The sequence below is a fragment of the Aptenodytes forsteri genome, unplaced genomic scaffold (assembly GCF_000699145.1).
Source record: "Aptenodytes forsteri isolate BGI_AS27 unplaced genomic scaffold, ASM69914v1 Scaffold272, whole genome shotgun sequence".
Classification (NCBI taxonomy): domain Eukaryota; kingdom Metazoa; phylum Chordata; class Aves; order Sphenisciformes; family Spheniscidae; genus Aptenodytes; species Aptenodytes forsteri.
Window position 1 is genome coordinate 139,310 of NW_008794885.1, and position 12,327 is coordinate 151,636.

Genomic DNA, 12,327 nt, shown 5'->3' on the forward strand with positions numbered 1-12,327 from the left:
GGTAGAAAGGCTCAGGAGAGCTGGTTTATTTTCAAAGACAGTGTGTTCAAAGCACAAGGAATATGCATTCCCAGTCCCTAAGAAAAAGGGTAGGTGTAGCAGGAGGCAAGGACAAGCGCAGTTTGGAGTTTCCTGTTTAACCAAACTTGGGCCCCTCACTACAGGAAAGACATTGAGGTGCTGGAGCATGTCCAAAGAAGAGCAACAAAGCTGGTGAAGGGTCTAGAGAACAAGTCCTGTGAGGAGCAGCTGAGGGAACTGGGGTTGTTTTGATCTGGAGAAAAGGAGGCTGAGGGGGAGACCTTATCGCTCTCTACAACTACCTGAAAGGAGGTTGTAGCGAGGTGGGTGTCGGTCTCTTCTCCCAAGTAGCAAGTGATAGAATGAGAGGAAATGGCCTCAAGTTGTGCCAGGGGAGGTTTAGATTGGACATGAGGAAAAATTTCTTCACTGAAAGGGTTATCAAGCACTGGAACAGGCTGCCCAAGGAAGTGGTTGAGTCACCATCCCTGGAGGTAAAGACGTGTAGATGTGGTGCTTAGGGACATGGTTTAGTGATGGACTTGGTAGTGTTAGGTTTATAGTTGGACTCGATCTTAGGGGTCTTTTCCAACCTAAATGATTCTATGATTCAAAAAGAAACATAGGCTTCCCAGGAGGAATGTAGAAGCATTGTCTAGGCAGGTGGAAATGGTATTGAGGGCTGCAGCTCAGCTGGAGTTAAACTTGGTGAGGAATGTGAAGCAAAGCAAGAAGGGCTTGTATAGGTAAAATAACATGAAAAAGAAGATGATAGAAAACATGGGTATCTTGCTCATGAGGTGAGAGACCCTGTGCTGGAGGACATGGAATGGACTGAGGTACTCAAGTCTCTTTTGCTTGGTCTTTACTGGCAAGATGTGCTTCTAGGTTTCCCAGTTAGGTCTGCTACCAAAGATCGAGGGAGAGAGGTGAAAGTCAAAGATTAAGTTAGGGACTATTGATCTAAGGTGGATATATGCAAGCCTATGGGGCAGGACAGGATGCTGAGGCAGCTGGCTAATGTCATTGCAAGGCCACTGTCTAGAATTCTTGAAATTTAGTGGTGAGTTGTGCAGGTCTCCAGTGATTGGTGATAAAGTGTTATGCCCAATCTCAAAAAGACTGATGAGGAGGATCTTGGAAACTAGAAGCTGGTCAGCCTCTCCTCAGTCCCTGAGAAGATTAGCAAATCTTTCTGGAATTCACATCCAGCCATGTGAAGGACTAGAAGGTCATTGGCAACAGCCAGTACAGATTGCCGAAGGACAAACTGTACCTGACGAACTTGATTGTTTTCTAAAAGGAGATGGCTGACTCCATGGACAAAGGGAAGAGCAGTTAATATCCCTTATCTGAACTTAAGCAAGGCCTTCAGCACAGTCTCTCATAGTATCCTTATAGTCAGCTTGGTGAGATGTAGACTAGCTGGTTGAATTATAGAGTGGGTGGGAAACTGGCTGGACTGTCAGGCTTGAAGCACTGTCATCAGCAATACAAAGTCCATCTGGAGGCCAAGGGTTAAGTGGCATTCCTCAGGGTTTGATACTGGGGCTGATACTGTTTAATGTCTGTATTAATGTTGTGGGAGACAGTCTGTCTCGTGCACACAAGTTGGTAGGTGATGCCAGATTGTGGGGGGACGCACAGGAGGACAGGGCTACTTTTTGGGGGACCTGACAGGCTGGAGAAATGGACCTGCAGGAACCTCATAGAGTTGAGTAAAGGCAAACATGAAGTTCTGCACCTGGGACCAAACAACCCCATGCAATGGTCCAGCTGCCTGGCTGAGGAGCAGTGCTGCTCGACAGCGATTGGAGATCCTCAGGAATCGGCAGTGAAGGCTAACTGCCTACTGGGTTATATTAGGAAAAGTGTAGCCAGCAGGTTGAGGGATCATTTCTGTGTAGCACTTGAGACCACATCTGGTGTACTGTGTCCAGTTTTGGTCTTCCTAGTACAAGATATGCTTATACATGAGGGTTGCCATGATGATTAAGGAGTTAAGGCCCATGATGTACAAAGAGGGTTAAGAGCACTGAGTTTATTTGGTCTTAAAAAGAGAAGTCTGAGGAAGGACATCTTATTGCTGTCTTCAGTTACCTGAAGGGAAGGTGTAGAAAAGACTGAGGCAGGCTCTTACTGGGGGTTCACAGTAGAGAACTGTGAGATGAGAGAGAGCATGAGAATGGTAAAATGAGTAATCCTGATTAGATACTGGGGGAAAAAAACATGCAACAAAACCAATTGAACATTGGAATAGGCTGCCCAGAGCGTTTTTGGTGCCTCCGTTCTTGGAGGTACTCGGAACTCAACTGGACGAGACCCTGAGCAACCTCAGCTATCTTTGACGCTGGATCTGGCTTTGGCCCTGAGGTGGGCCCTGCTTTGAACAGGGAATTGGACCAGTTGACCTTCAGAGATCTCTTCCAGACTGAATTACTCTATGAGTCTGTGCACATAAAAGTATTGATTCTTCTCTATAGATGTTTTGGAAAAAGTATGCAGAAAAGTCTCTCCTATGTAGCGTATATATTTTCTTTAAGAAATATGAAGTTTAGATATTAAATCACTCTTGTAAAATTGTTCTGTATTTCTTCTTAGGAACTAGCATTTGATCCATATGAGTCATATGCACAAGATATTTTGCGACCTGGTTTTCATGATCATTTTCTAAGTCAGTTATCAAAGCCAGGAGCAGCATTTTATTTACAGGTAACTTTCTTTTAAGTAAGCCATATTATTGATATTCCTATTCTAGTTAAATTATATTGTTGCTTCAATACTTCTATTGTTTTAAGACTGAAACTTATTTTGTTTCTAGTCAATAGGTGAAGGCTTTAAAGAAGCTGTTCAGTATGTTCTACCCCGGCTGCTCCTTGCCCCTGTTTACCACTGTCTTCATTATTTTGAACTGCTAAAAGTAAGAATGTTGTGTCAATCTGATGTTTTTTTCATAATTCTCAGTGTTGGATACCAGAGCTTTGTGTGCTCAGTTACGTGTAAAACCTTTTACTAGAATGTGAATAATGAAACTGTTACGATGAAAGAAAAACAGGTTATATGCTCTGGTGCATGCTATAACTAACTGAGTATCAGCTTGTAATTTCATGGAAGTTTTACAGCAGCTAATGATTTGTGTTGAATAACCAAGTTACTATTAATTTAGAAAGCAGTAGAGATCTAGGTACTCATATTCTTGGAATGATTGTTTCAACAGTGGTAAGAGACAATGGCAAGTGGCGTATTACAGAAAATGTCCAAGGCTTTCTCTAGCTGTTACTTTGTAAATTTAAAATCACAGTAAGATTTCCTTTCAGACTTCATTTTATTTTCATAAAGGCTTCAGTGTTTTTGCAGTGCACCTCCCATGGTGGTTGTAAAGGTGATACCCTTCCTTCAAAGGGGAGGCTTGGTTGATAAATACACTTCTTGGGCTTCTTGTAATAAGATGTCACATTGGTAGGGTAACAGTAAAGACTCTAACATACGCATGTAAAGAAAATAGCAACAGAATGTTTTTCTGGGGCATTTATCAGTTAGCATTGAATAATAATCTTTAAGCAGTGTAGAGCGTTTTGAGGAAAACTTTCAAGTAGAATCTTCATTTGGACTTAACGGGAAGGGATACAGTGTTCGTTACTTGGGGAAATTTGGATCAGAAGTAAAAAAAACCTCTGCTCTTTTGAAGAAATCTGGGTGTGTTTTTCTTGAACGTTTGGTTGGTTGTCTTGGGATAACCCAGTAGTTAGGTCATCTTTGAGTCTAAGTGTCTACAGTTTTAACACCATTTTTACTGATTTAGATCTGCGCGTACAGCTTTGGCACGTAGCTCACCTTGCATAACAGGCTTTTTTTTTTTTTTGACTTTTGGAACGTATGCTTGATCTGTTTGTCTAGCTCATGGGTTTAGTCTGACTTTCCAGACACCTTTAACATACTAAGCATTTCCTTTCATGACAGTCCATTGGAAGGGAGGTATGATACAGCTTGTCTGCATTTTGTTTGCTAAAGACCTGCACAGACCTAAGGTTTCTCTGCTCATGCTTTTATCACACAGTCTCAAAATGCAGTACCTAGTGGCCTTTGCATACTTCCATGTGAACATGGTATTGTCTTACGTAATAGACAAAGCATGAAGGATTAATGTTGTCTGACACACAGGCATCCTGTGTTGCTTCTTGTCATCGGTAATTTTACTGGGGGAAAGAGGGCATGTGCACTTACGGAAATAGGGAGCAGCTCATGTTTGCCTTTTTTAAGGCAAACTGGAGTCTAAGCTTAAGCCCGCCTCCAGAAGGTTATCAGTCTTTTTGCAACTCCTGACCTGTTTTATGTAAAATTTTTGTCTTTTCTCATTCATGCTCTACACACACGCCCCTCCATCTTGTGTAAATCTGATACTGTTGGGTTAGATTTTGTTCTGTATATCATAACCTTCCAGGTTTTATTCCCACTGTGTTGCTCATCTCACATTTTAGTGAGACACCCGTCACTGTGGTCTGTCAGATGTGATACATGTAATAGGCAGTGATGGATAATAGGAGCACATGGAGAGAGATATTAGCTCTCATGGCAGTAGCTTCATCTGTCAATTAGTATATACATGTGCACACAGCATATGAATCCCTCCCTCAAGTAGTCTCTGCTGGCAATAGCATTTTCTTTTTTATATCTGGAATCTTCAAACAGATTCCAGCTTGGTTATACTTAAAAATGGCCTGACGGAAGGGTATTTGCTACGGAAGGGTATTGGTGGAATTATTTAGCCATATGCTACTGACAATTTCACTGATGCAAGGTTGTATTGAATTCTTTTGCATGGTGAGAGACCTGATTTAGTGATTGCAGGCATATCTATGAATAATCAAGTTAAAAATGCTATGAAAATGGATCTCTTGGTATGAAGAGACAAAATGTTGGTGAAGTAGTATGTGGAAAAAACATTTTATTTCTCTTGAATGTAGATATGCTTAAGGATAAAGGGGTTAGCATTTTTCTTGGAGCTATGTTGTGTAATCTTGCATACTTTGAGGTTATCTATTTAAAATGCATCTCAAAGTTACCTTCTAACTATGCAGACTACAAAAAAAGTAAATTTCTATCCACTAATGGTTATCCTATTTAGAAACTAAAGCCTTCCTGAGGTTTGGCAGGGCACCAGAAATGCACAAATACATATTCTATTTTTAGCTGAAGCTCCTTGCTGTAACTTTGTTGGAAAATTAGCATATGACTAAGGGCTGTGTTTTCCTTCAACCAACCTGAAAGTCCCCAAACGTTTATATAAAAAACTAACTATATAAAATCGCAGCTTCATGTAAGATTGTGCTTTTCTGCAAATTTGTAGAAAATATGAATAGGCTTTTCTAAATGTGGACTCTTAAGTGAAAGGTAGGGTGGTACAAATAGTGCAGTTATTTATGACCTTGAGTTGTTGAAGAAAGAAGTTTACAAGACTTTTAAATTGAATTGAGCACTGTTTCAGATGCTGTAAATTTGTGTGCATGTGTGATACTCTCTCCTTTCTTTTAAAATAGAAGATTACTTAAAAATTCCTTTTTTTCCAAGTAGGAGTGGCTTAAAGCATATATAAACTTTGCTTAGATAAAATAATATGTTCTGGAAAACAGGAGAGCTAGCTAGATTTTTTTTTTAATGAAGTGCAGACTTGGCTCCCATGACTTATGAATGGAAACTTCTTGTCTCTTTGCAAATATTTTTTAGTTGGAATTCTACCTATAATGATCTTAAATTCTCAGGATGCTTTCATTTCACAACAGCATCTAGTGTGTTTTATTTATTTTTAAAAACTTTGTTCTTAGGCGATAAATAACTTGCCAGTCTTTACTGACTGGCAGTTCAGCTCGAGTAGAAATACTCCTCAATTAAATGTTTTTCGTCTTCCTCTTTCACTATGCTAATGTAACTTAAAAAAAAAAAAAAAAATCTGATTTGACAAGGTCTTCCAAGATAAGAAACTACCCTTTTCCCAGCCTGATGGTATTAATTTGGTATATGTTGCTGGAGAAGGCACAGGGTGGTGAAATGTTAGTAGTGTAGGACTAGAGTATCTTTAGGTTGATCCCGTAAGTCTCTTGCTGTGTGTTTGTGTTGGGCAACACATCCCAAACTATTTTGGGCTTTGACTTCATTTTGATTCTCAGCCTTGTTTCAGCCAGGCTCATGATCCAGAGTGTAACAAATTTAATGAAGTTGGTTTGCGATCCCATCTGTAACTGGTGTAACCCAGCCCAGGGTGGAGAATCACTGAGTCTTAATTAGTTGAACTTTGGCAATCTGCAAAGTTTTACGGTATCTGCAATTATAGATCATTGTCTCAAAACATTGTCTGTGTTGCTTGTATTTAGTACAGGCACTGTAATTAACAGGTTCTCTTGCTTTAGTCGATTTTTAAAGTCTCCTTCAATTAATATTAAAAACAGAAAATCACAGATTCAGACTAGTCATGAATTATTTTAAGAAAGTATTTATTTAGTGTCAGCAAAGGATCACTTTGGTGTGCTTATTTCCAAACAGTAACTTGTATGTGCAATACTGTTTTGAAATAAAAGTAAAAGCAGAAGTATTACTGTTTTACATGTATTTGTAAATACATACTGCAGATGAGGATGACTTTTTTTTTTACATCCACTGGAGATAATGTGCAATTTTATGTCTCTGTGACAGATGAAGGCCTATCTGCTGGAGGAAATGTAGCTTGACCAAACTGTTGCTAGTGTGTGATAAGGACCGCAAAGCATATTTGAGTGTTTCTTGGGAGAAAAAGCTGGGGTGATGTAAAAATTGGTCTCAAGTCTAAGAAGAGATTTCCTAGAATGTGACAGTAGGTGAAAAATTTAAGCAACTTTTTCATATGGTTAAGCTATGAAGACTTGTATTACAACTGCAATGTTGTAAAGGTACATAAGTTGTGCCTTAGGGTAGAAGTTGGAGGTGATAAAGCCAGGTTCTGTATTTTTCTTGCTTGTGTGGTTTCATTGACAGTATTTCCCTTGCTTTTCTCCTTTAAATGCTAGTGGGTTTATGCTTTAAGTCAGCTGTGTGTTTGGCAGCCGAAGGGAAGATGATAGGGGAAAATAAAACTTTGTCACACGTGTGTGTGTGCACTTTTTCCACAAACTTGGTTATGGTTAATCTAACTAATTTGGCTCTCTGAGGTAACTCTTTAATTGAAAAAGTTATTCAGAATGTATTTAATTTTCTTCCTTCTAGCTGTGGTACTCGTTGATGGATTTCTGATGTGTTTGTATCAGATACGTATATGCGCATGTGTATCACTTCATTTGTCAATGTCTTATGTCATCTGTTATGGAGTTGGATGTTCTGTTGTATAGCTTTTTTCTTTTTACACAGGATGTATCTGGGCTTTCGAGAAGCAGATGTCTCTTTCCAGGGAATTTTCTAATGAGAAGTAATTACCTTGGAAAATATTTTTTCCATTGTCCCACTAAAACTGCTTTTCTGCAAAAGCTGGATAAAATCTAACAAATGTAAAAGTAAAAAATTCCTCCTTCCACTTTGCTTACAGTCCTCAGTGGCACTTGAGCTGTGTTACTGTTAATCTGCTGCTGGACCAACAAATGCTGTACTTTGATGCCTTGAGGCAGGGAGTAGGATGGCACAGGGCCAGACTGTTCTTATCTGGATGGGGAGTCTATGAATTTGACTTTGGGGAGTCAAATGAAGACTAACTGAACTCCGACTTTTGACTTCACTTATGCGTTTAACTGTAGGGTTCCAGAGTCCTGTTTTCTGATCCATTTTCTAGGAATACCTGCAGGGCAAATTCTCCCCGGTACTGTAGGAATTAGGAGAGCTGTACTGGGGCAGACTGTTCTCTGGGGCTGGTGGTCTGTTCCTGGTTTTCAGTGACTGCTGCTAATGATGGTAAATAGCTCTTTAGCTTACATGGCAGCAGCTTATGCTGAACACCCAAGGCCAAGCTCTCATGAAAATAGATGGGTGTTACAGGAACTTGGACAGATTTTGATCCTTTTTTTCCCCCCTCAAAATAAAAGTTTTGACACAAGTAATCCATCGAGGATTGAATGTTAAAAGTCCATTGTAGCTGAGATTTTCAACTCCTGTAATTGAAAATCCTGACATTAGTTTTTGTGACTGTGGCAGTCATGATATAGTTCCTGATACACTTGTATTGCTGTATAGTCTTTTAATAGCTATAGTATATTTCCGTGTCCTCTTCTCCTGCTTCTGTTCCTGTCACCTGTACAAAAGGGAGATCCTCAGAGAGAGGTAGCGGTATGGTTGAGACTTTCACATACTTGATTTCTTCAGTGGAAATGTTTCTGGACATGGAACTGTGGATTTAGTCCCGCTACCAGCATGCTTTCTCTGTTATAAGCACTATTCTTATAGCAGTGGAGGCCTATGTTTTCTGTTGAAACTTTGATATCTTCAGCAGAAACCGATGGAAGGATGTAGGAAATAACAAACACAAGTAAACCAAGCTGCATTCATGGTTTCTGTAGGCCAAGTCTACAGATAGGATTCCACTTGTCATCCCTTATTTCCTCTGCTGTTTTTTCCTTCATTAACAGGGTTCCTCTTAAAATCAACAGGGTTCTACTGTTGCTTCCCAGAATGATCTCTGAAATTGTGAATTAATCTTATGTAGCGTTCAAAAATTCATACATTTCTATCCAAACATAGAGGTGCCATCCAGTTGAGCTTACGGCCTTGCAGACTTGCCTAGCAAAGATCAGACTTGAATTGTGTCGAAGCAGTGAAAGTGGATTGTAATCCAATTTGGAATTACAAAAGAGAAAGGGAAGATGTTTTCAAATTGAATTGTCTTTACTATGATGGAAAATTTGGGGGAAGAAAATGGAAGACCTCAATTACAAGTGTGGAAGTACATAGGTAAATATTTTGTGATATTTCAAATACTGATCTAACTGAATGTTATCAACATAATTATGAATTTTAAATTTCTAATGTATTCTGCAGGTCTGCTAATAATGATGAGACAAACCAAAGTGACAGTAAGAAGAGAATTTCAGAGCATGAAGGCTCTGGAAGGATCTGTGTGAACTTGTACGTTTGTTGCAGAAAGGTAATGAATCTGCTGTGGAAGAGACATCAGCATATGCAAAAAAAACCCCAAAACGTATTTTTGAAGAATGCAGAGCAAATGGGTTTTCCATACTCTGAGAAGACAAGGCCTCCTGTAAACAAAGTAGCCACTTCCCTAGTAATGGAATCTGGGCATATAAAATGCATATATGGCAGCCTACAAAAAGTCTGAATGTTTAGGAAATGGTTTTATGAGAACATCAAGGAACTTATTTGAAAACAAGGCTTTGTTTTTGTATCTGTTCCTTGATGAAGGAAATGTTGATTGTGTAAGCTCAATGAGAATTGCTCACATACATGAATCCCTTCCCAGTTGCAGAAACTGAGAGCAAAAATACACTTTCCTGCTGAGCAGACACCAGTTGAAATACCTAGCAGGCTCTAGTAGCACTTGAGCAGACCTAATCTGAAATATGGACTCCTGACAGGCTATACCCATTCATGGGAGTGCTAGTGGCAAGCTGGCCACATAAGAAACCTGTTACAGAAAACTTTGAACTGTTGAATTGGTGAAATGTCAACTGACAGACTTCTGTGTGGTATATATTTCTGAATAACTCTTCCTGACTCTTCCTCAGTGTCCATCCTGATTTGAAAAGTGGCACTTAACTCAGAGTAGTGTAATTTATTTCTGAAACAGGTTTATTTTAATTTCATTCCCTCCCTCCCCAAATAAGAGCATCCACATTGAGTAATCAAAGTAGCAATTCCTTAAATTCACGTTTCTTTAGTCCAAATGGTTTCACTTTTTTGGGCTCAGGTGAAGTTTGATGTACTTAAATTTTCCACATATCTTTGAGGTCTATTTTAAGTCACATAGTGAAGCTGTGAAAGAACGGGGAAGCGTGTACTAAAAGTTGAAATGCTTCTTTTATTCCTCTGTTTCAATGCTTTACTTGTACAGTATGCTTCCCAATGGGCTGACCGTATTTTACATTGTGAGTTAAAACTTAATGTGAAATAAAAGATGAGGGCTTTTTATCTTCTCTCTCTTTTAAAATGTACTTCCAAGAGAATGCTGGAGGCTTTTTGTAACTAAATATCTGATATCTGAGGTTTGATATTTGACATGTTTATGTAAGATTATGTGCTTTAATGTAACTTTTTAAAATTAAACTGAGAAGGCATAGTTAAACTTTTGAGTGGAGAAAAAGTTTTTACCATTACTTCAGTAATATGTTAAGTTCTGTTCCACTCTTAATGCAAATAACACTCCTGCTGTAATGTAAATCTAAATAAACAGTTATATAAATGTATGCATATTTCTACTGCACTGTGCTCAAGATTGTCTGAGTTTATATGAAAACAAAATTACTTTTTGAAATTCCAATGCATTAAATCTGTGTATGTATGTCCAGCAATACGGCACATGGAGTTTCCTTTAAGCTTCAAGTGTGAAGTGCCTTTTAGACTGCTAGCATTTTCCAGAATTGTATAGTGTTCCCTGCAGTTGTCCCCATTTGCTGTTCCAGATGATTTCCTGATGCTTTCTAAAAATTAAAAGTTTCTGGATATGAGAGCACTTTTTTCCCAGCATACTGCTGCTTTGGACAGAGCTTTTATTATTTGGAGGAATTGCAAAAAATCAGAAAGAGCTCTTGGGCAGCTCAATGCTATTGAGCCAGCTTCCAGAATTGTTTTGTGGCAAAGTGCCAGCAGACCTGCCTGCCTGCATTTGTCAGAGAAGCCCGGTTCATTTTTATTCTTGATCATAAAATAGCCTGTTTCAGGATTGCCTTTTGGGAGGTACGCCATTCTCAGAAACATGTTGAAGAAAATGGTGAGGCATTAGAACAGAAGCTAGAGTAACTGGTGTCGGTGCACTTCAAGTTCTTGTGAATGTTGCTTACTCATGTAGCATTTCCAGCTAGGTCACGCTGCAGATCAGGCTTGCTTTGCCAGCTATGCAAGTGTTTTGTTGCCTTGCTGTGGGCTTCAGGATGTCTGAAGAAATTACATAGTGGGTTTTGAAGAGGTTTCTCTGAAGAAGCAGTAGTTCGAGCTCATTGTTCTGAGTACTGCGGTGTGTGGCTTCCACTTGTAACATGGGAACACACGCACTAAACTTCTTGGATTAATATTCTGAGGGGCAGTAAGTATCATTAGCACCTACAATCAAGTGATCTTGAGTTATGCTTAAGTTAAGCAAATTCAATTGTGATTTTCTTGCCTCCCATATGCTGTTGTGTATAGAAGCTGATTTGTGATCTCTCCTCCCAGATGAATTGGGGAACCTGCAGTTCACAAATTTCAGTGGTTAGATTTAGGATAATATTCTAGGAAGACAGAAGTCTATATTGTGATGTAAGCCCTGAAGTACAAGATTTTATATCCATTGTGACACCTACTAGTATTGTTATATCTGCATATTCTCATCGTAAGTATAAATTTATTTTCTGTCATTGTCTTTCTAGATAGACGTTTCCCTGACAGTGTAATAGAAGGACTACCATAGTCTAATTTTGCACTGCATGAGGAGGATTTCTTTTGTATCTGTTTGGAATTTCCTGGTTTTATAAATATCTAATCCTTGTGTTATGCAACAGGTAGAACAAAATACCTTGTCTTCCACTTCTTGATACCTCTTCAGAGCTTGCAGCCTAGAATGTAGAGTACTTTTTTTATTAGAAATTTCCCTTAGCAGTCTATTTTCCAAGTTTGTTTTCCTTGAATGGCCAGGATACTGCGCCTGTAGTATTGTGAATCATTACAATCATTATAAACCAATATTTTCTCATAAGATTATTAAAAAATACAATGACTGTAATACTACTGATAATCAGAAATCTGCACCTTCTTCCCATAATAATACAGTATTCTTCACAGGACACTTTATAAAAAAAAAAAGCACACTTTTATTTACCATCTACCCAATTCGTTCATTAGGGGGCACTGCACAGCTATAGAAGAGTCAGTGGGATTTGCAGAGAAACTTGGATGTGTTTCCAGTGATGCCATTTCACTTTCCATAACCTCCTCTTCCAAACTGTCTGGGGGCAGCGTAAGATGAAAGTCATTGCTGTAATTTAAGCTCAGTTCTGACTAAGATTCTTTTTGATAGCAGTTTATGGTAATTATAAAATGCTAGAATATAAACTTTCAAATTCCTTTTCTGTGTGCAGAGAAGTGTCTTCATAGTAGTTCACAGCACTGTCTGATTTGCCATTTGTGTTGGTCTTACACTTAAGAAGA

General features: G+C 38.9%; 1 protein-coding gene across 1 annotated transcript in view; it reads left to right on the forward strand.

The window, feature by feature from the left end:
- SOS1 (SOS Ras/Rac guanine nucleotide exchange factor 1) overlaps positions 1-12,327 on the forward strand; it is a 54,790-nt gene that overhangs the window by 20,622 nt on the left and 21,841 nt on the right. Inside the window, exons 8-9 of the mRNA XM_009274824.1 lie at positions 2,623-2,733; positions 2,843-2,941. Coding sequence (XP_009273099.1) covers positions 2,623-2,733; positions 2,843-2,941 — 210 coding nt within the window. The remainder of the gene's footprint in view (positions 1-2,622; positions 2,734-2,842; positions 2,942-12,327) is intronic.